The 23,856-nt window shown below is 48.2% G+C and overlaps 1 protein-coding gene across 1 annotated transcript in view; it reads left to right on the forward strand.

Moving 5' to 3' along the window:
* The window catches only part of COPA (COPI coat complex subunit alpha), a 60,016-nt gene extending 39,883 nt beyond the window's left edge, over positions 1-20,133 (forward strand). Inside the window, exons 16-33 of the mRNA XM_082275747.1 lie at positions 92-177; positions 306-444; positions 1,721-1,883; positions 4,082-4,228; positions 6,263-6,452; positions 8,134-8,229; positions 8,319-8,407; positions 9,992-10,115; positions 10,225-10,308; positions 10,391-10,500; positions 11,044-11,121; positions 11,384-11,452; positions 12,771-12,907; positions 13,825-14,011; positions 14,133-14,243; positions 15,438-15,599; positions 17,630-17,824; positions 19,878-20,133. Of these exons, the coding sequence (XP_082131873.1) occupies positions 92-177; positions 306-444; positions 1,721-1,883; positions 4,082-4,228; positions 6,263-6,452; positions 8,134-8,229; positions 8,319-8,407; positions 9,992-10,115; positions 10,225-10,308; positions 10,391-10,500; positions 11,044-11,121; positions 11,384-11,452; positions 12,771-12,907; positions 13,825-14,011; positions 14,133-14,243; positions 15,438-15,599; positions 17,630-17,824; positions 19,878-19,937 (2,227 nt within the window). The 3' untranslated portion in view covers positions 19,938-20,133. The remainder of the gene's footprint in view (positions 1-91; positions 178-305; positions 445-1,720; positions 1,884-4,081; positions 4,229-6,262; positions 6,453-8,133; positions 8,230-8,318; positions 8,408-9,991; positions 10,116-10,224; positions 10,309-10,390; positions 10,501-11,043; positions 11,122-11,383; positions 11,453-12,770; positions 12,908-13,824; positions 14,012-14,132; positions 14,244-15,437; positions 15,600-17,629; positions 17,825-19,877) is intronic.
* The last annotated feature ends 3,723 nt before the right edge of the window (positions 20,134-23,856 follow it).

Raw genomic sequence — 23,856 nt, forward strand, 5'->3', positions numbered from 1 at the left:
TCTGGAATGGAGCAAACCAGAATAACATCCAGACAGCTGAGTTTACCTGCTAGTTGCCCGCTGTTAATATCGTTATTGTATCTGTCTACAGAACGCTGTCTTCTGTGAAGATCGCTAAAGTAAAATATGTCATCTGGTCCTCTGACATGTCTCACGTGGCCCTGCTGGCCAAACATGGTGAGTATTCCATCACTGAAATATGAAGATTGTACCCTGGTGTCAGGACCGTCATTGGCTGCTCACATCCCACGTCTGCAGAATTTGATTGAACGAAGGGTTGTCCTCTTTTTTTTGTCCATCCACAGCAATCATGATCTGCAACAGAAAGCTGGAATCTCTTTGTAACATCCACGAGAACATTCGCGTGAAGAGCGGTGCATGGGACGAGAGCGGTGTCTTCATCTACACCACCAGCAACCACATCAAATACGCGCTCACCACCGGGTAAGATACCAAGCGTAGTCTGACGTTTCTATACGTTGGTGCTAAATTTAGTGGGAAAATTGATAATGACTTGATGTAAATCTTTCACTGTGCCCATTCAGGAATCTTTCATTTTTGCCTATTCGAGGCAAGGTGACCGTTTTCTCTTGTTGGGACACCACCGCTGATACTCCACTGCTGCTTTTTTTGGCTGTTGGGGCCTTGGGGCTAATCCCTGTGTAGTGATCGACCAATATTGTTTTTTTTAGTGCCGCTATCGGCCAATATTGGCCAATATTTTCGGACATTTAATAATTTTTTTTTTTTATCACAGGTACTCTGGTGGAGGGATCTGGGGTCTAAAAGACCCCAGCCCCCTCTTCTGCACTTAAAAGTATTCAAAACGCCAAGTTTGGCTGCTTTAAATGCTCGCATTTTTTTTTAATTTGCCACAGAGTACCCGGAAGTGATGTCATGACATCACTTCCGGGTACTCGAAGATTCGCATTCGGCTCCGATCGGGTCTGCATGTAAAAAACCCGGAAGTGATGTCATGACATCACTTCCGTTTTTTTTACATGGAGACCCGATCAGAGCCGAATTCGGGTCTTCTCACGTGCAGGTAGGATGCCTGGGTCTCCTGGTGGGACGGGAGACCTGGGTGAGCCGTGGAGGGGGGGGGGGGGGAAATGTCCCATGTCCCCTCCCGCTCCTTGTAATGGCAGCCGAGCGGCTTCTCCGCCACATCGGTTGTCATTACAAGACAGCTGACCGTCTGCAATGGACGCCGGTACCGGGGTGATGCCTCTAGCTGCAGGCATCACTCCAGTACAGCACTTTCCCGAAAAATCGGTAACCTCAGGGGCCGATTCCGATATATCGGGAAAGTGCATATCGGCCCCCAATATATCGGCATTGCCGATAATTGGTCGATTCCCTATCCCTGTGTAAAATATGTGTTGGGACCATATGCAGAGTTAATGGCCTTCTCTCTACCCCTTTGTGGCAGAGTTTGGGCCTGTGGATTGGCAGCTTAGGCCCAAGCACTGCATCCTGGTAGTAAGGTGATGCCGTCACTTGCTCTCCCATATCCAGGAATACCTTTGATTTCCAGAGGCTTCAGCGGGCCCTGCAAAGCCAAGATAGATACTATAGAAAGAGAAGTGGGCACAGTGATGGATCCCCTTTAAATACAAAGTAGTTGTCTGGCCATACTATTTCTTCAACTGTCTAACTTGCAGCATATAAAACGTTGTCTTTACATTGGTGTGTCATTTGGTTTTGTTTTCCTTTTTAGTGATCACGGCATCATTCGTACTCTGGATCTGCCAATCTACATCACCCGGGTGAAGGGGAACAACGTTTACTGTCTGGACCGGGAATGTCGCCCGCGGGTGCTCACCATTGACCCCACTGAATTTAAATTCAAGTTGGCCCTGATCAATCGGAAATATGATGAGGTAGGGACCTATGTAAAGTCGCATTGTAGTACCCTAGCCCAGCCCTCTTCCAAATATGTTCACCTTAAACCACTTGCCCACTGGAAGGTTTAACCCCCCTTCATGACCAGGCCATTTTTTTGCGATACGGCACTGCGTTACTTTAACTGACAATTGTGCAGTCGTGCGACTCTGTGATAAAATTTATGTCTCTTTTTCCTACAAATTGAGATTTCTTTTGGTGGTATATGATCACCTCTGCTGTTTTTATTTTTTGCGCTATAAACAAACAAAAAAAAAAAAAAAAAACGAGAATTTAAAAAAATATTTTTCTTTCTGCTGTAAAACATATCCAATTATAACAGAAAGAAATATATTTTTTTTAAATGTATAGGTTTTATAGTAGAAAGAAAAATATATATTTTTTTAACTGGATATGTTTTATAGCAGAAAGAAAGAAAATGTTTTTTTTAATTGGATATGTTTTATAGCAGAAATAAATATTTTTTTTTTTTTATTATATGTTTTATAGCAGAAAAAAAAAATAAATATATATTTTTTTTTTAATTGTATAGGTTTTATAGTAGAAAGAAATATTATTTTTTTAACTGGATATGTTTTATAGCAGAAATAAGTATTTTTTTAACTGGATAGGTTTTATAGCAGAAAGAAATATTTTTTTTTTTTTTAAAAACATATCCAGTTAAACATTTTTCTTTCTTTCTGCTATAAAACCTATCCAGTTAAAAAAATATATTTCTTTCTGCGATTAAAACCTATCCGTTAAAAAAAATATATATATTTTTTTTTTAATTGGATATGTTTTATAGCAGAAAGAAATATATATATATATATATTTCTTTCTGCTATAAAACATATCCAGTTAAAAAAACATATTTCTTTCTGCTATAAAACATATCAAATTAAAAAAAAACATTTTCTTTCTTTCTGCTATAAAACATATACAATTAAAAAAATATATATATTTCTTTCTGCAAATTTCTTCATCATTTTAGGCCAATATGTATTCTGCTACACATTTTTTTTGTAAAAAAAAAAAAGAAAAAATCCCAATAAGTATACATTGATTGGTTTACGCAAAAGTTATAGCGTCTACAAACTATGGGATAGATTTGTCATTTTAATTTGTAATGGCAGCGATCAGCGACTTCTAGTGGGACAGCGACATTGCGGCGGACAAATGGGACTCTAAGTGACACTTTTTGGGGACCAGTGACACCAATACAGTGATCAGTGCTAAAAATATGCACTGCCACTGTACTAATGGCATTGGCAGGGAAGAGGTTAACGGGTGAGTCAAAGGGTTAAATGTGCTCCTAGGGAGTGCTGGGAAACTGTGCGGGGGAGGTGCTTGTACTGTGGGAAGGCAGAGATACGTGTTCCTGCTTAGCAGAAACACAGGATCCATGAGTTCCCTTGTCACAGAACAGTGTTTTGCTTTGTTTATATAGGCACATCGCCGTTCTGCCTGTCTCCCAAACAAATGGCCGGTCCAGGCGGACATCGCATCCACCAGACCCGCTGATTGGCTCCCGCTTTGCCCAATCACAGTGGGAGAGGGTCGCCGGCAGCGCCCGTGCGCACCCCAGACCCGGAAGTGCAGAATCGCGTACAGGTACATGATTCTGCACAGGGGAGCTGCTTTGCCACCGTGCATGTACAGTATACGGTCGCAATTGGTTAAACTGCAACTCCACCCACAATATAATTTTCTGCCTTGGGTGGGAGTGCAGGGCAGAGTTAAAGAGCTGTTCCACCCCACCCCCCCCCCACGAAAAAATTAAGTCTGCAGCTACTAATACTTAGAACACTTTACCTGTCCTGGAGTCCAGCGTTGTCGGTACCCCAGCCGATTTTCGGATCAGCGCCCAGGTGCTGCTGCGCCCATTGATACTAAGGGAATCCACACAGCCGGTTTGCTACTGCGCATGCATGAAGCGCGCTGCGCTTTCTAACTGACCCGGCAGTGGGGGGATGGAGGAGGGGGGCTGAATTCTATTTTGACAGTTTTTCTTTAAAACTGGCATTCTCTGATTTGCTGGCAGTAGTGCTCAGTTTAGAGTGTGCTTTGGCTCCCTCTGCTGTCTTCAAGTGTAGTTACACGCTGTGCCACTTCCTTTCTTCTTGAATGATATTTCTGGTTGAGCCGAGCACTTATCCACCATTTTTTATTTTTTTATTTTTTTTTTCCTTTATAGGTGCTGCATATGGTGAGAAACGCCAAGCTGGTAGGACAGTCCATCATTGCCTACTTACAGAAGAAGGGTTACCCCGAGGTGGCATTGCACTTTGTGAAAGATGAGAAGACACGATTTAGCCTGGCTCTGGAGTGCGGGAATATTGAGGTTTGTTGACTTGTCCGGTCCTTTTTTATAATTTCTACTCTGACTAAATGTTAGTGCGCAAAGGTCTTACAGAACAACACTTTCACACCAGAAGCCTAATGGGGTTTGAGTTTGCCTTTTTAGATGCTCTTGATGTTGCTTGGCATTTGCATGTTTTCTGTGGTATCTTCCTGTGATTTGTCCATGAAGTCCAAAATAACATGTTTGCTTCAAAGGGGATTAGTAATGTGGAAGCCATGCCCAAAAAAAAAAGGCAAGCATGGGGTAAAAGAGTAAAATCCAGTATTGCCTGTAGACTCTCAGAAGCTTTTCTTTTTTCTTATTACTGACTTACCATGCCTTGTTCTGAACTGTGTGTGGAGAGGGCCATTTTGTTAGAGGAACATGGCTTTGCTTTCTCATGTAAGTGGTACCCCCCTGTTGCTGGTGGGGTAATGGTCAAGAACCAACAGGAGAGGTGGAGGAAACAGATCCGCAGAATGAAAGAAACTTGCAGTGCAGGGCCTCAGGTGCAGTTACCTCTCCAGCAAGGAGAACAATGAGCAGCACAGTAGTGGCATCATCTGATGACTGGTCGGTAATGATGGAGCATGCACAGATCCACAGAATGGATGAAGCGGGGAGATCCTTGCACTGCAGGTCCTCGGGTACAGCTTCCCCTCCAGCAAGGAGAACGGTGAGGCAGCACTGTAATGAAATCGCCAAACATAACTCTGATCCTGGTGAGTCTAGTAGTCAGAGGAACATGGCTTCACTTCATGTCAGTGGTATCTCCTGTTGCTGGTGGGGTAATGGTTAAGCACCAACAGGAGAGGTGGAGGAAGCACAGATAGGCAGAATGGATGATTCAGAAGCAGAGGGGTCCTTGTACTGCAGGTCCTCAGGTACAGCCTATTTTCTAGCAAAGAGAACAGTGATCAGCATAGTGGTGGCCTCATCTGATGACTGGTGGGGTAATAATGGAGGTAGAGCAAGCACAGAATGGATGAAACAGAAGCAGGGAGATCCTTCCACTGCAGGTCCTCGGGTACAGCTTCCCCCTCCAGCAAGGAGAACAGTGAAGCAGCACTGTAGTGAAATCACCAAACATAACTCCGATCCTGGTGAGCCTAGTAGTCCAAGGAACGTGGCTTCACTTCATATCAGTGGTATCCCCCTGTTGCTGGTGGGGGGTAATGGTTAAGTACCTGCAGGAGTGGTGGAGGAAGCGCAGATAGGCAGAATGGATGATACAGAAGCAGGGGGGTCCTTGTACTGCAGGTCCTCAGGTACAGCTTATTTTCTAGCAAAGAGAACAGTGATCAGGATAGCAGTGCCCTCATCTGATGACTGGTGGGGTAATAATGGAGGTAGAGCAAGCACAGAATGGATGAAACAGAAGCAGGGAGATCCTTCCACTGCAGGTCCTCGGGTACAGCTTCCCCCTCCAGCAAGGAGAACAGTGAAGCAGCACTGTAGTGAAATCACCAAACATAACTCCGATCCTGGTGAGCCTAGTAGTCCAAGGAACGTGGCTTCACTTCATATCAGTGGTATCCCCCTGTTGCTGGTGGGGGGTAATGGTTAAGTACCTGCAGGAGTGGTGGAGGAAGCGCAGATAGGCAGAATGGATGATACAGAAGCAGGGGGGTCCTTGTACTGCAGGTCCTCAGGTACAGCTTATTTTCTAGCAAAGAGAACCGTGAACAGCATAGCAGTGCCCTCATCTGATGACTGGTGGGGTAATAATGGAGGTAGAGCAAGCACAGAATGGATGAAACCGGAGCAGGGAGATCCTTCCAGCAGCAGAGAAGCAAAGAAAAGAGTACAAGCAGTGGACAGAGCAGTCCGTTACCATGCATGGGAAAAGCACAGGTTCACATAAACGGCCTAAAAGTGGAAGTTAGCGCCATCAAGCCATCACATATACAGTTTTCACGTTTTTAGCACAAACCACCTTATTTATTTAATTTTATCAGTGTCCTGTTCATCTATGGTAGTGTGAACCTCAACCAGGTACATAATCTGTAGTAACAGCTTCTCTCCCCACACCAGATTGCTTTAGAAGCCTCAAAGGCTCTGGATGACAAGAGCTGCTGGGAGAAGCTGGGCGAGGTGGCTCTGCTGCAAGGCAACCATCAGATCGTGGAGATGTGCTACCAGCGCACCAAGAATTTCGATAAGCTCGCCTTCCTTTACCTCATCACCGGGAACCTGGAGAAACTGAGAAAGATGATGAAGATCGGTAAGAGATGCAGACTGCCTATATAATCAGATCAGCTCCTGAGTTCATATGGTAGACTCCTTTGGTGGGCAATATAGATAATTAGTAAAGGTCTTTGTTACACGGGAAGCTCTGAATAATCTGCAGATTTCTCCAATGATTTGTATTGGGGCTTGTTCACATGGGGGGCAATGGGACCTATGCATGGGGATGCACAGGTGTTGAGTGTGTCCCTGTGCCGCTGTCCCATTCATCTCTATTGGGACAAGCAGATGCACAGACACAGCTGCTTTGTTCTGATATGACCTATGGGTGAGTGTGGGTTGCAGGTCACTAAACCCATCGATTTAACTGTTTAAAGAAAAAAGTTACATTCCCAGCATGCCAGGAATTCTAACTGTCACATTTGCTTGTGCTATATCAACCAAACTGTTAAACCATCAAATGGCCGGTGTCATAACTGATCCTATGTGCAGCACCATGGTAGTTACAGATAAAACAAAGGCCAAGATGGCAGCTTCCTTGGCTGAAAAGGATAAGAGGGTTTAGTTCTGCTTTGTTTCCCCGAAATGGCTAAATTTCAAGGTGTGCCATGAATGACAACTGTCACATTTTGCTTTTGCTGTCAACTCAACTGTAAAGCCATCAAATGACTGGTGTCATAACTCATCACTGTGCAGCCCCATCACAATTAAATTGGAGCTCCACCCAAAAGGGGAAGCTCCCTTTATTCCTCCCCCCAAATTTTTTAAAACTGGCACCTTTAGGACTCCAGTAAACTGGAAGTGATGCTGTGAAGTCATTTCCAGGTTACTGGATCCGAGACCCAATCAAAGCCGATTCCAGCTTTATTCAGGTCTCCAGCCAGCCGGCCAATGTGTCAGCTGGTCGCGCGGGTCTCCAGTGGGCGTGTGTCCTCGCCCGCTGCTTGTAATAACAGCCAAGCTGATTAGCCGCATCGTTTGTTATTACAAGAAAGCTGATCGTCGGCTCTAAAAAAAAATAAATGGTACCGGGGTGATGCTTGCAGCTACAGGCATCGCCCGGTACAACCCCTTGAAGCAGAAGGCTTCATATTTGCGTTACGTTGGCCTCAAGGGGCTAATTTTTTGGAGGGGGCACTGAAGATCCGCTTTAAGCAGAAGCTAAGATAGCAGATTCCTTGGCTGGTTGAGGATAGGAAGGTTTATTGTCACTTTAACCAGCCAGTTCACCTGAGTTACCTGTTCTCTTATATGACCGTAGTTTGTGGACACCTGACCATCACACCTATATGAGTTTGTTGAATATCCTGCTCCAAAACCATAGGCTTTAGAGGAGAACCAAAGTCCGCAACACTTGACTCTCCTTCAATGTTGCGAGATCCTGTGCCAGCGGCTGCATCTCCTACCCGGCTTCTTCTTGGGGCTGTGATGTGGCTGTCTTCGTTGGCTCGGGTGGGATGATGCCACTCTTTTTTGCATGCGTAAGAGTGTGAAGTTGGTGCCCCCTTTGTGCCTATACCAGCCTCCATTCTACTGGGAAGGATTTATACAATATTTTGGAGTTTGTCTGTGGGAATTTGTGCCCAACAAACGCTGTAGAGAAGAAACATGGTCACCTCTCTAGCCACTTGAGGAAGAAGCTGACTTTGGGGTCAAGCTGACTTTGGGGTCAAGGTGTTTCCTGTCTTACCATCTCCTTTTTGTATCTTGAATTACAGCTGAGATCCGTAAGGACATGAGCGGGCAGTACCAGAATGCCCTCTTCCTGGGAGACATTGATGAGCGAGTGCGGATCCTTAAGAACTGTGGGCAGAGTAAGTAAACCCGTGTCTCCTACACTGCCTAATCCTTCCTCTATTGTTCTGCTGAGGTGTAGCCTGTATCTGTCTTTCCTCTTCGGCAGAGTCTCTGGCCTATCTCACTGCAGCCACACATGGCATTACAGATGAAGAAGACAAACTGCGGGAATCCTTTGACCTAGAAAAGGAAATAGTAAGTGTGTTACAGGGCTTCCTACAACTCCTGTCAGTCGTAGCCATATAATAGTGACCATTGGTGGCTCATGTTTTTGCATGACTTAAATGCAAATGGTCTTCAAACTATATGGTCCTCCAGTTGTTCAGGAACTTCAATTCCCATCATGCCTAGTCATGTCTGTGAATGTCAGAGTTTTCCAATCCCTCATGGGATGTGTAGTTCCACACATGTAAAGACTAAAGAAAACCACCGCTCTCCCCACCAGCCCGTGTAACATACAGGCAAGGAGTGGCCTCAGCCTACATGTTTCTGCCAAAACCACTCCCCCCCCCCCCCCCCCCCAATCAATGATTTTCGCCCCACCTATCAGGGCTTAGTCATAGGGTCTAGATCAGGGGTCTCCAAACTATGGCCCTCTAGTTGTACAGGAACTACAAATCCCATCGTGCCTAGTCATGTCTGTGAATGTCAGAGTTTTCCAATGCCTCATGGGATGTGTAGTTCCACACATGTAAAGACTAAAGAACACCACCACTCTCCCGACCAGCCCGTGTAACATATAGGCAAGGAGCGGCCTCAGCCTACGTGTCTCTGCCAAAAACCACACCCCCCTCTGATGCATTTAACCTCGCCCACCAGGGCTTATTCATAGGGTCTAGATTAAAGGGGGAACTCCAGACAAAAATGTATAAATGAATAAAGAATGCCACTCCTGACCAGCCCGTGTAACAGAGGTATGGAGCAGCCTCAGCCTACATGTCTCTGTCAAAACCACACCCCCCCCCCCCATGAGTTTCGCCCCCACCCATCAGGGCTTAGTCATGGGGTCTATATCAGGGGTCTCCAAACTATGGCCCTCCAGTTGTTTAGGAACTACAATTCCCATCATGCCTAGTCATGTCTGTGAATGTCAGAGTTTTACAATGCCTCATGGGACGTGTAGTTCCTCAACAGCTGGAGGGCCGTAGTTTGAGGACCCCTGATTGTAAACCCCTGAAAGATGTTTTTATTGAGTTTTATAGAAAAACACTAAAGTACAAAATTTAAAAAAAGTCTCAGATGTTTCCCAATGCTTCACAAAACATACCAGAATAGTAACACAGATGATACACCAAAAATCGTGGGGCAAATCAAACAGTAGGTCATAATACAAAGCATGGAGATACTCTTGCCTCTGTTGCTCCAGTCACTAAATGTAAGTGAGTTTTAGCTGGATACACACTATACAAATTTCTTTATTCAAAAATAATGGCCCATGGGACCTTTAACCACTTGCCCAACCGCCCCATACAGATTTACTGTGGCAGGGCGGCTTGGCTGCGCATAATCGCGTAGATCTACAATAAAGTCTCAATGGCAGCTCCGTATTTCTCTTCCTTCAGCTTTAACATGTATGTGGAGGCTCCTTGGTGCAGTCTTCTTTATTCCTGCCCACCTTGCACTGGCATGATTGGCCATCTGATTTAACAGACAGCTAAAACCACAATGTCCACCAGCAACAAAAACAAACCATTGGAAGTGTCACCTCATACAGCTAAGATGGCCACCCAGCTCCTTTCTGGGTGTAGAGACTGATCAGTTTGCCTTCACATTTTGTAGATTCCAGAGGTAGACCCAAATGCCAAACTGCTGCTACCACCTCCTCCAGTTATGCCACTGGACACCAACTGGCCTCTGCTGACTGTTTCCAAGGGCTTCTTTGAAGGGTCCATAGCAAGTAAAGGTAAGGCTTCCTGCAAGGATATGAAAGGTTCTGAAGAACAAGTCCAATGAAGGTCATCTCATCAAATAACCTCCTGTCTCCTTTTTCACGCACTTTGTTCCTCTTGTAGCCAAAGGTATGGCAGCAGACATCGATGTGGACACTGTAGGAGGAGAAGGTTGGGGAGAGGATGCTGAGCTTCAGCTGGATGAAGGTAAAGCAGACGTCTGATTCTTGGTCTTCTGATGGGTGGTCAGGAAGAATTTTGTCCTTGAATGCTTTTCTTCTACTTCTAGATGGATTTGTGGATGCAGGAGAGGCATTTGGAGATGAGGCTCCTGGAAAAGGACAGGAAGAAGGAGGTGGATGGGACGTGGAAGAAGATCTGGAACTTCCTCCTGAACTGGTGAGAATCCTTAAAGTGGAAGTCCAGACGAACACAAACTATACCTTTATTCTACTTCCACCCCCATTCTAAGCTTATTCTATATACCCGGTGAAAGGAAAGATCTGTATACTTGCCTATTCTGGGGGCGATACGGTCCCGTCACTTGATTGGGTCCCAGCACTGGCTTCAATGTAGAGGAGGGACAGCCATCAATTGATGCCCCATAGTAAGCCTATGGATGACATCATCGCCCATACTCTAGCCATTGTCGGCAATCTCTCCTCTTCACTGAAGCCGGCAGCGTTGGGACCCAATCAATAGACTGGAGTGCCCTCAGCATAGGTAAGTATTCAGACCTTTCCTTTACAGGGTAGATAGAATAGGCTTGGAATGAGGGTGAGGTATCATAGCTTACATTGCTCAGAGCAAAGCTTATGGCCAAGCCTCCCTTCCCCCCTCTAGATCCTACCCCAGCTTTCTTTTTTTTTTTTTCTTTGACTTTGTTCCTGTAGCAAAAAACTGCTTTCTTTTTTACCTTATCTTTCTTACCTTTTTATTCAGGATGTTCCCTCTGGCCCATCTGGAACTGGAGAAGATGGCTTCTTTGTGCCACCCACCAAAGGCAGTAGCCCAGCACAGGTAAGACATTGGAGGTGTTCACATCCCGGAGCAGAACACAAATGATCACCAGACCATTGAAATGCAGGAAAGCCGTTTTATTCTTACATGTTACATAGAAAACTGGTTTCAATCATTCCTTTTTGTTGCAGAAAAAAAAATGAATATGTTATGTGATTGATTGTGAAGAATAAAATTATTAATTATATGGGAAAAGAAAAAGCTTTGTTTTATCTGTTATATTTGGCTAGATGTTGACTGACGTTTTTTATGTGTATTGCAGATGTGGTGTAACAACTCCCAGCTTCCCGTGGATCACATCTTGGCTGGTTCATTTGAAACGGCGATGCGGGTGAGTTCAGAACTCTGAGTGGTGAAAATGGCTAACGGTCGGTTGGCAACTAGCCCGGAGAGGGGCCTTTTAATTGTAAGGGCACAAAACAGCTCAGATGGCTGATAACTAGCCATAAAAATCAAAAGCAGAGAAGCGCCTCTAAGTGCAGTAATACAGAGTATTGTAATAAACCCCACAACAGGGCAACTTACAATAGATAAGTAAAAAAACAGGCACAGCAATGAGTGTAGGTCCGGAATACCGGTTGCAGCGGGCCGCGGGAGCTGCTGGTACTGCGAGGTGGAATGAGACCCGAGTCCCCGAGTGGAGGAGAAAGCCGGCCGAAGTCCTTCCTGAAGCAGGTGGAACACAGCCAGGAGCAGGATGACGCGGGCAGGGCTCAGGACCAGAATGCAACGCATTTCGGAGCATGCGCTCTACCACTTAGTGTCATGAGCGCTCCCTTTTCCCTCCCAAGGCTTACCAGTAGTGTTTTACATAGCTATACCAGCAAAAAGGGCCGGCCTGAAGTCCTCTAGCAGGACCTAATTTTCTGACTAAAGTTCCACTTTAATAAAAGGGAACTTACCTGTCCAGGGATCCAGCGCTGGCCTCACCCTGGCTGGTTCTTCATTTGTCTTCGTGTCCCCAGAATGTCTACTTTGAGAAGAAAGCTGTTACTTTTTGCGGCTTCACACTGCACATGCATTGATGTGTCCCAGAAGGCTGTGGGCTTGGAGGGGGGGAGGAAGTGGGAGGCGGTACCTAACAAAAACCAGATACCCGCTTCCCCACTCCCCTTAAAAAAAAAAAAAAAATTGCCAAATATGTCGGGGGTGGAGTAAGTAAGAGCGAAACTTTCCCTTTTGGGTCAAGTTCCGCTTTAATGCATTTTCTTCGGGTAAAAAAACATTGTGTCCAGGATTTCCCCCAGCCTCCCATTATGCTTACCTGAGCCCAATCTCGATCCAGTGCTGTGCACAAGAGCAGCAGCTTGCTCCTTCAGCGACAGCGGCGGGAGCCATTGGCTGTCAAGCACAGCCAGTGAGGCGGAGAAGGGGCCAAGTCAATGGACACACACAGTGCGGCTCAGGCACAAGCCTGCATGAGTGCCCTCCATAGTAAGTAGCTTGCTGTGGTGGCCACTCAGCAGAGGGGAGGAACCAGGAGCGTCAGCGGGGGGGACCCAAGAAGAGGGGCGAGGGGGCGGGGCTGCTCTGCGCAAAACCATTAGATAGAGCAGGTATGTATAACAAGTTTTTTATAAGCTACGTGTCTAAATAAAGCTTTACAGGATTTTGTGACTTGATACTAACTGTGATTCCTGTCCTCTCAGCTCCTCCATGATCAGGTGGGAGTGGTGAACTTCAGCGCATACAAGCAACATTTCCTCCATACCTTTTCCCGGGGACGCAGCACCTTCCAGGCTCTGCCTGGGCTTCCCGCCATGTATGGCTACCCACAGCGCAACTGGTAAGCCATTTCTAGACCCATCCTGACGTGCAATGTTTTATTTCCTGTGCTTGGAGAGATCAATAAGTAAGATTGCTGGCCTTCATCTGAAAATGGCAGTTGGCTGTCAGATTAGTCCCAGATGGGTTCAGATTAGTTGCAGATGGGTTCAGCTTCTGTGCACTGCAAGAATGCAGCCAGTAAAGTCCCATGTACGGCTACACACACGCAACTGGTAAGCCATTTCTAGACACATCCTGACGTGCAATGTTTTATTTCCTGTGCTTGGAGAGATAAATAAGTAACATTGCTGACCTTCCTCTGAAAATGGCAGTTGGCTGTCAGATTAGTCCCAGATGGGTTCAGATTAGTTGCAGATGGGTTCAGCTTCTGTGCACTGCAAGAATGCAGCCAGTAAAGTCCCATGTACGGCTACACACACGCAACTGGTAAGCCATTTCTAGACACATCCTGACGTGCAATGTTTTATTTCCTGTGCTTGGAGAGATAAATAAGTAACATTGCTGACCTTCCTCTGAAAATGGCAGTTGGCTGTCAGATTAATCCCAGATGGGTTCAGGTTCCATGCCCTACAAGAATGCAGCCAATAAAGTCCCATGTACGGCTACCCACAGCGTAACTGGTAAGCCATTTTTAGACACATTCTGATGTGCAATGTTTATTTCCTGTGCTTGGAGAGATAAGTAATTAACATTGCTGACCTTCATCTGAAAATGGCAGTTGGCTGTCAGATTAGTCCCAGATGGGTTCAGCTTCTGTGCCCTGCAAGAATGCAGCCAGCAAAGTCCCAATGATAATAGAATGATGTGCAATGTGTTCTTCTGGGTCTGAGTAAGATCAGCAAGGTCCCCAATAGCAGCCTAATTGAGGTCAGCTGTCTGGTAAGACACTATCTCCATCTTCCCCGTCTTTTGTAGGAAGGACGCGGGATTGAAGAACGGGCTTCCCGCGGTTGGTCTGAAGCTCAGCGATCTCATCCAGCGGCTGCAGGTGTGCTACCAGCTCACCACGTCTGGCAAGTTTGAAGAGGCAGTGGAGAAGTTCCGCCTAATTCTACTCAGCGTTCCCCTTCTGGTGGTGGACAACAAGCAGGAGATCTCCGAGGTGAGGGCTTGTTGTCTCTACAATGGGTTCTGAAAGCCCACCTAAAGGGAGTTACGTAAAGAATGTGACGTTTAAGACTGGACTTAAAAATGTTTCATTCTCTAAATGACTTTCTTTTCAGGCTCAGCAGCTGATCACCATTTGCAGAGAATATATCGTAGGTCTGTCCATGGAAATCGAACGAAAGAAACTTCCAAAAGACACCCTGGAGCAGCAGAAGAGGATCTGTGAGGTGAGCTAGAAGGGGGCGGAGCAAAAAAAACACAAAGAAAAACTCTGCATGTTTAATTGATTAAAGGCCAACTTCAGACTGGGAACACCCCAGACTATCTCCCAACAACAACTCTTTGGTCGGGTCATGTGATGACAATCATATTCCTCCTGCGGTGGCCTGGTCCAGAATGCTGCACAGAATGGCCCTGCTTGATGATGTCAGCTCCGTTCCCTCCAGCATTCTCCTGTGAGACCTGAGTTTGGTACGCCCCCCCCAGAGAAGCAGGACATTTGGCGCCCTCCTGTCGTCGGGGGCACTGGGCGTCCCCCCCCCCCCCGCTGTCGTGGGAGCACTTGCCCTGTGGTTACTGGACCTGTATGATGTTACCTTGATCCAGGATATGATAAAGGGCAGACATTAGTACTGTGATATTTAGCATGGGGCATGACATTGCTGTGTTGTCCCCATAGCCCGGTCACAGTGACACATTGAAGCACTTGGCTTCCCCCCGCTGTCGTCGGGGGCACTTGGCTTCCCCCCGCTGTCGTCGGGGGCACTTGGCTGTCCCCCGCTGTCGTCGGGGGCACTTGGCTGTCCCCCGCTGTCGTCGGGGGCACTTGGCTGTCCCCCGCTGTCGTCGGGGGCACTTGGCGTCCCCCGCTGTCGTCGGGGGCACTTGGCTTCCCCCCGCTGTCGTCGGGGGCACTTGGCTTCCCCCCGCTGTCGTCGGGGGCACTTGGCTTCCCCCCGCTGTCGTCGGGGGCACTTGGCTTCCCCCCGCTGTCGTCGGGGGCACTTGGCTTCCCCCCGCTGTCGTCGGGGGCACTTGGCGTCCCCCGCTGTCGTCGGGGGCACTTGGCGCCCACCTCTGTCGTCGGGGCACTTGGCTTCCAGCGCTGTCGTCGGGGCACTTGGCGTCCCCCAGACATCGGGGGGCGGCACCCCAGTCGTCGGGGGGACAGCACTTGGCATCCCCCGTTAGTAGGGGCATTTGGCGCCCCCCTCCGGCCGCCGGGGCACTTGTCATTCAGACTAGAACAAATATTTTAGTTGCCTTTATCAGGCAGCAAAATGCTTTTATTGTGTATTTAACAGACTGGAAAGAAAAAAAAATACTATAATACAAGTTCATTATGGTTTACATGAACATTAATACCGGCCACCAGGGGGAGGTGTTGATATCGCTGTGACCTTGTATGTTCCTCCTTGCAGATGGCAGCCTACTTCACACACTCCAACCTGCAGCCCGTCCACATGATCCTGGTGCTGAGAACGGCCGTCAACCTCTTCTTCAAACTCAAGAACTTCAAAACAGCCGCAGTGTTCGCCAGGCGGCTGCTGGAATTGGGGCCCAAGCCTGAAGTGGCACAGCAGGTGAGAACATTAGCAGTTGCTGGTAGTTGGGGCCCCCCCCCCCCCCACTCTATTGCACAGAGCATGTAATTTTATATATATATATATATGTATGTATATGTATATGTGCTTTAAAAGGTCCGCACATATTTATGCCCTGTGGTTACTGGACCGGTATGATGTTACCTTGTTCCAGGATATGATAAAGGGCAGACATTATTACTGTGATTTTAGCATGGGGCATGACATTGCTGTGTTGTCCCCATAGCCCGGTCACAGTGACACATTGAAGCACAGGAAGGCACACTGTCTGTGGTCAGAAGCACGGGAAGGCACGCTGGCTTTAGTTAGAAGCACAGGACGGCACGCTGGCTGTGGTCAGAAGCACGGGAGGGCACACTGGCTGTGGTCAGAAGCACGGGAGGGCACGCTGGCTGTGGTCATAAGCAAAGGAGGGTACGCTGGCTGTGGTCAGAAGCACGGGAGGGTACGCTGGCTGTGGTCAGAAGCACGGGAGGGCACGCTGGCTGTGGTCAGTAGCACGGGAGGGCACGCTGGCTGTGGTCAGAAGCGCGGGAGGGCACGCTGGCTGTGGTCAGTAGCACGGGAGGGCACGCTGGCTGTGGTCAGTAGCGTGGGAGGGCACGCTGGCTGTGGTCAGTAGCGTGGGAGGGCACGCTGGCTGTGGTCAGTAGCGTGGGAGGGCACGCTGGCTGTGGTCAGTAGCGCGGGAGGGCACGCTGGCTGTGGTCAGTAGCGCGGGAGGGCATGCTGGCTGTGGTCAGTAGCGCGGGAGGGCACGCTGGCTGTGGTCAGTAGCGCGGGAGGGCACGCTGGCTGTGGTCAGTAGCGCGGGAGGGCACGCTGGCTGTGGTCAGTAGCGCGGGAGGGCACGCTGGCTGTGGTCAGTAGCGCGGGAGGGCACGCTGGCTGTGGTCAGTAGCGCGGGAGGGCACGCTGGCTGTGGTCAGTAGCGCGGGAGGGCACGCTGGCTGTGGTCAGTAGCGCGGGAGGGCACGCTGGCTGTGGTCAGAAGCACGGGAGGGCACGCTGGCTGTGGTCAGTAGCGCGGGAGGACACGCTGGCTGTGGTCAGTAGCGCGGGAGGGCACGCTGGCTGTGGTCAGTAGCGCGGAAGGGCACGCTGGCTGTGGTCAGTAGCGCGGGAGGACACGCTGGCTGTGGTCAGAAGCACGGGAGGGCACGCTGGCTGTGGTCCTACCCTGCTGGAACCCATAGTTGCATGGAAGCCAGGGAGACGAAGTTGCTTTAGTGTACACTGATCTGCTCAGCTCATATTTGCAGTATTCAGGTTTAAGGTTACAATACTGCAAAGTACACTTGTAATAGTTGTACAATGGTCTAGACCAGTGATGGTGAACCTTGGCACCCCAGATGTTTTAGAACTACATTTCCCATGATGCTTCACTACAGTGCATGAGCACCATGGGAAATGTAGTTCCAAAACATCTGGGGTGCCAAGGTTCACCATCACTGGTCTAGACCAGGGGTCTTCAAACTACGTCCTTCCCAGTTGTTCAGGAACTACAATTCCCATCAGGCCTAGTCATGTCTGTGAAAGTCAGAGTTTTACAATGCCTCATGGGAGGTGTAGTTCCGCAACAGCTGGAGGGCCGTAGTTTGAGGATCCCTGCTCACATTTTTATATGATATTCTTCTGCAGATTGCGGTGTTTCAGATTTCTCTTACGTCCTCCGACAGTCGCCGCCTCCTCTAAGTCATCACTATTGGTTATTGACTTCCGCTCCACAGGAGTAGCTAGGCATAAGACTTAGTCAAAAAGAACAACGGCATTTGCATATACACACCCATGGGGGCTGTCCCACTAGGTCAATACCCCCCTGCAGTGATCACTCCCAACTCAGTTTCAACCTATAGTTGACATTATTTGCATTGTTGCAGGCACAATAAACATTTCTACATTTTCTCTATAACAGCAAATCATTGAGTTTAATGTATTCTGAGATCTCTGGAAGGGATCTAGTTCTCCGTAGAGTGAGCGTCTTCTTATTGTCACCGTCCCTCCCACAGACTCGCAAGATCCTCGCGGCGTGTGAGAAAACCCTCACGGACACGTACCAGCTCAACTACGACATGCACAACCCCTTCGACATCTGTGCCGCCTCATATAAGCCCATCTACAGAGGGAAGCCGGTAGAGAAATGCCCGCTCAGCGGCGCCTGCTACAGTCCAGAGTACAAAGGACAGATCTGCAGAGTCTCCACGGTAAGTGAACGAATGCCGACTTGTCACATTTACATTTCTGTAAGCAATAACAGAACAATCCCTGGAAGGAAGTTGGATTTCCGGCATTATGGGCGCGCTGGGAGAAGTCACTGACTGCCCACCTATGCCTTTTGGGGTGGCTTTTATGGTGGGTGGTCTTGGCCTACAATGTGGGAATGTTTTATTATAAAAATTGTGATGGGTGAAATGGTCTCCTTCAGTAAGAGTTAGCCGGCTACCGCTATGAAAGCATGAAATATAACGAGGAATATTCTTCTATGCAAAGCCTAAGAATCCTCACCTGGAGAGCTTTGCATTGGAGAATATTCTTCATTATAATTTGTGCTTTTATGTTCATGTTGCTATGAGATGTTGGAGCAGTTAAAGCAGAACTTTACCCAAAAAGGAACTTCCTCTTCCTTTTGTGTTTTTTTCTGCCTTCTCTCCCACTTTTGGACACTTTTTTTTTTTTTTTTTTTTTTGTGGAGGGCAAGGGAGTACCTAATTTTGATGGGTACCCCCCAGTGGCGGCTGGTGCTCCATGGGCCGAAAAGGAGGGTGGGTCGGCAGACGGACCATACCCCACCCTCCCCCCGACCACACCAGCTCCAGCCTGCACACCATAGTCCCCCCCCCCGGTCGCCGGCTGACTAACCCTGGACTGCCAGGCAGCGGTGGCGACTTCACCCTCAGTCTCCTCTGTGGGTCGGACTTCCCCTGCGTCTCCTCCCTCCTCCTCCTCCACGGTCAATAGCATGGCTTCTCCTTTCGGCCAATCAGGAAACAGGTCTCAGGACCCGCTTCCTGATTGGTCAGGAGGGGAATCCGTGTGACACTAGCAAATGTTCATTCGCTATTGTCACACAACTGGGTGGGCTTTGCGCCTCCAGCCCACCCTTTTTTAAAGCCTATTAGAGCCTCTGGCTCTAATCAGGTGCTTCAAAAAAAAAAAAAACCCCCATTGGAATCCATGCGTCTGGTTGCCTGCATGTAGATTAGGGGGCTGGACGCATGGATAGGGGGGGCGGTGCCCCTGCGCCCCCAATGGACGGGCCGCCACTTGTACCCATTCCCTCGTCTAGGCGATCCAAGCGGAAGTTCGGTCCCACCTCTTTTTTTCCTGCAGCCTTCTGGAACACGTCCCAGGTCCCAGAAGGCTGCGGGACCATTTACAGTGCAGCAGGAAGCCACAAGGAGTCACAGCCGGCTTACCAAAGTAATCATGCTGGTGCCAGGAAACCGAAGACCGGTGAAGAATCTGCCCAGGTGACGACAGCGGTGGATACCTGGAAGGGTAAGGCTGGGTTCACACTGGGGCGGCTTGAAAGTCGCCCAACTCTGAAGCTGCCCCGTGCAGCGCGATTTCAGCGGGGCTTGCAAGCGACTTCTCTAATAGAAGTCAATGCAAGTCGCCCTCAAAGTAGTGCAGGAACCTTTTTTCTAAGTCGGAGCGACTTGAGTTGCTCCGATTAGAACGGTTCCATTGCACTGAATGGAGCAGGACTTGTCAGGCTGCTAAGTCGCCTGACAAGTTGCCCCAGTGTGAACCGGGACTAAGTGTCCTTGAAAGTCAGCAGGTACAGGATCGTTCTTTGTACATATATACTATGTGATATATATCTTCACATAACACCCGTCTGCATTGTATTGCGGATGGGTGACCATTGTAGTCAAAGCGGCGTTCTGGTATGTTGCCGCCTACTTTTGGGTTTGGGGCGCCCCCTGTTGGATTTTGTTGTGATTGTACACACCAGGAGCCTGTCAGCAAGTCCTGGCCAATGATTCGTGGCTGGGACCTGCTGATCGGCTCTGTACATTCACAGCTAAGAGCTATATATATATATATATATATATATATATATATATATATATATATATATATATATATATATATATATATATATATATATATATATATATATACACACTTTACATTGTGTGTATGTATGTGTATATATATATATATATATATATATATATATATAATATAATTTATTTATTTATCTTCACAATAAATATAATATTATAATCCTATTCATTTTTATGTTTGCAGGTGACAGAAATTGGGAAAGATGTGATTGGTCTGCGGATCAGCCCCCTCCAGTTCCGTTAAGATCTCCTCCCCTTCCCCCTCCTTATATATAACTGTTCTTATATAGTAGTTTGTTCCAGCTCAGCGCAGAGCTTCTCGTGTCTTTTCTAACACTGGTGGCGATGACCATCCAACAGGACCATAGAAAGACACAGCTGAAGATGTTCTCATTTTCTGTTTCATTATTGCAAGTGAAATAAAATGATCCTCGATAGAAGTCTTGTGTCTTTCTTTATCTTAATGTTCTTCATGTGGGGCTCCTGCTGAGTTTTTTTTTTTTTTGGGTGGAGTAGGGAAGGTATAGAGCCTCTTCAGTTATTTTTTTGTAGAATTCTAGGATACAGTTTTCCTTCCCCCCCCCCCCCCCTACTAACACCTACACTCAGGGCTCTTTTTTCAGCAGGAACACGGGGGGGGGGGGACGCAGTTCCGTCACGTCTAGCACTGAATGTATGTAATAGCTAGGGGTATGGGGTGTGTTGGAGCATCTCTTAATGCTGGCTGCTTGGGGATCTATTGTCACTGGTAAGGATCTGTTATTGTGTGAGGGTCTATTGTTGCTGGGGGGTCTTATGTTGTTGGTAGGGATCTCCTGTTGAGGTAGAGGTCAATTGTTGGTTGATCTATTGATACTGGTTGCTGGGAGAGCCATTGTTGCTACTGGAAGGGTTTCTAATGTTTCTGGGGGGGGGGGGGTCTTTTTTTGTTGCTGGGTGAGGTATTTTGTTTGTGGGAGGAGGGTAGTGGGTGGAACCAAGGGACAGTGCTCAGCGGTGGGTAGTGGGTGGAACCAAGGGACAGTGCTCAGAGGGTGGGTAGGGGGGTGGAACCAAGGGACAGTGCTCAGAAGGGGGTAGTGGGTGGAACCAAGGGACAGTGCTCAGAGGGTGGGTAGTGGGTGGAACCAAGGGAGAGTGCTCAGAGGGTGGGTAGTGGGTGGAACCAAGGGACAGTGCTCAGAAGTGGGTGGAACCAAGGGACAGTGCTCAGAGGGTGGGTAGTGGGTGGAACCAAGGGACAGTGCTTAGTGGGTGGAACCAAGGGACAGTGCTCAGTGGGTGGAACCACAAGGGACGGTGCTCAGGGGGTGGAACCAAGGGACAGTGCTCAGAGGTTGGTAGTGGGTGGAACCAAGGGAAAATGCTCAGAGGTGGGTAGGGGGTGGAACCAAGGGACAGTGCTCAGAAGTGGGTAGTGGGTGAAACCAAGGGACAGTGCTCAGAGGGTGGGTAGGGGGGTGGAACCAAGGGACAATGCTCAGAGATGGGTAGTGGGTGGAACCAAGGGACAGTGCTCAGAAGTGGGTGGAACCAAGGGAGAGTGCTCAGAGGGTGGGTAGTGGGTGGAACCAAGGGACAGTGCTTAGTGGGTGGAACCAAGGGACAGTGCTCAGTGGGTGGAACCACAAGGGACGGTGCTCAGGGGGTGGAACCAAGGGACAGTGCTCAGAGGTTGGTAGTGGGTGGAACCAAGGGAAAATGCTCAGAGGTGGTTAGGGGGTGGAACCAAGGGACAGTGCTCAGAAGTGGGTAGTGGGTGAAACCAAGGGACAGTGCTCAGAGGGTGGGTAGGGGGGTGGAACCAAGGGACAATGCTCAGAGGTGGGTAGGGGGTGGAACCAAGGGACAGTGCTCAGAGGTGGGTAGGGGGTGGAACCAAGGGACAGTGCTCAGAGGGTGGGTAGTGGGTGGAACCAAGGGACAGTGCTCAGAAGTGGGTAGTGGGTGGAACCAAGGGACAGTGCTCAGAGGTGGGTAGTGGGTGGAACCAAGGAATAATGCTCAGAGGTGGGTAGGGGGGTGGAACCATGGGACAGTGCTCAGAGGTTGGTAGGGGGTGGAACCAAGGGACAGTGCTCAGAGGTGGGTAGTGGGTGGAACCAAGGAATAATGCTCAGAGGTGGGTAGGGGGGTGGAACCATGGGACAGTGCTCAGAGGTGGGTAGGGGGTGGAACCAAGGGACAGTGCTCAGAGGTGGGTAGTGGGTGGAGACAAGGGGTGACTCGGAAGAGGGGAGTTCCTGCACCTATTCTCTGAGAAAAAACCCTGCGTACACTGGAGATCAAAATTAGAGAACCACCTACAATTTTATCAATTTCAAGGTCACCGCTTAGTCCTATTTGAAATGATCTAACCATGAGTAAAAGAGCGCTTTTGTTAAGCATATTTTATGAGTTCCATATATTTTGAAGCACAGAATAAAAAAAAACTTCAATGAGATTTGAAAAAGAACATTGATGAAAATTGGAGAACACTTTCACATTCTTCCCAGTGATTGGTGTTAATGCGGCACCTTGTGCTAATTTTCTTGAGTTCTCTGACAAATCCTATTTAACTGGCAGCCTAACTTTCCAGTTTTCACCGACTTTGCAAGATGGTGAGCCGTTCTAAAGTGACTAAAACCCTCTGGCAGCAGGTTGTCTACATGAAGGCCAAAGAGATGACCCTTTCAGCAAGAGAAGTTTGTCCTTCCAAATCTGTGATTTCTAGAATATTGCATCTTTACGACGTCATAAACTCATTCAATTCCCCCAAGAAGTAGGGGGGGAATTGAATTGTCACATGAATGTCCATAAAAAGGAGGACATTCCATCACCCGTGTGAAATAATTACAAACAACACCACAGTGTCCTACAGAGGCTGCTTACCACAGATATGGAGCATGTAGAAAAATGGGTGTACTTATTCACAAGGGGCTTCCAGATTCCGATGAGACCCCCCCCCCCCCTACAACCACTGGCCAGGGTTGTTGGGAAGAGGCCCTTATCCCCATCAACATGGGGATAAGGTGCTTTGCTGGGGCGCCCCCCCCATGTTGAGGGCATCCGGCCTGGTATGGTTCAGGAGGCGCTTGTTCATTCCCCCCCTCCCCTTTTCTAAACTGCCAGGCTGAATGCTCAGATAAGGGTCTGGTATGGATTTTGAGGGGGGTCCCACGCCATTTTTTTTTTTCACATTTTGGCATGGGGTTCCCGTCAGATTCCCAAAGGCCTGGTATGGATTGGGGAGGGGACCCCTATGCTGTTTTTATTCCTGAAGTTTTCATTGTCAGGAATTTTGTTTATATTCAGCTGTCAGTGGGGAACTGTACTGAATCTGACTGTATGTTAACGTTGCAGCAGCTGGTTTGCTGGTCCTGCTCCTTGATAACCAGCTGGCTGTTGAGTACGCCCGTGGCCACCACCCCTTTAAAATGACTAACTAGGAGGGCTTATGGAAGTTGGCTGGGGCGTCGGACCCAGCACACTCGGGACAGCGTGGGACTCATTTCTGCGCTCTTGTGTTTTTTTTATTTTTAGTTTTTTTTTTTTTTTTTTTTTTATTGGCAGCATTCTTTTCACAAGTGAGTCGCATGTATATCATGCAGGTGCGACTTTTATGCAACTTTACATTGAAGTCAAGCCGCATGAAAGTCAGAACAAAGTAGTGCAGGAACTATTTTAAAGTCGCTGCAACCTTAAGTTTCACAGATATGAACAGTATTCATTGGGGAAACATGAGGTGCAACTTGTTATGCAATTTTGGGGTCCAAAGTTGCATGAAGAGTCTCACAAGTGTTAATGGGGCCTTAGCAAAACATTTTTTTTTTCTCTCTACAGCTTTAGGCCTGTTCCTTACCTGTAATATTGTATGTCCTACGATGTGCAGGCTAATGGATTGTGTAGAAACCGTGACTGCATTGCTGCTCTGTCCTCTTCCTGATGCTAAACTATCCTGCAGGGTTGCCCTGTCCTCTTCCTGCTTCTGAACATTGCTGCAGGGCTGCCCTGTCCTCTTCCTGCTTCTGAACATCGCTGCAGGGCTGACCTGTCCTCTTCCTGCTTCTGAACATTACTGCAGGGCTGACCTGTCCTCTTCCTGCTTCTGAACATTACTGCAGGGCTGACCTGTCCTCTTCCTGTGTCTGAACATTACTACAGGGCTGACCTGTCCTCTTCCT

This window comes from Pelophylax lessonae (genome assembly GCF_965119305.1).
Source record: "Pelophylax lessonae genome assembly, chromosome: 13".
NCBI classification, from domain to species: domain Eukaryota; kingdom Metazoa; phylum Chordata; class Amphibia; order Anura; family Ranidae; genus Pelophylax; species Pelophylax lessonae.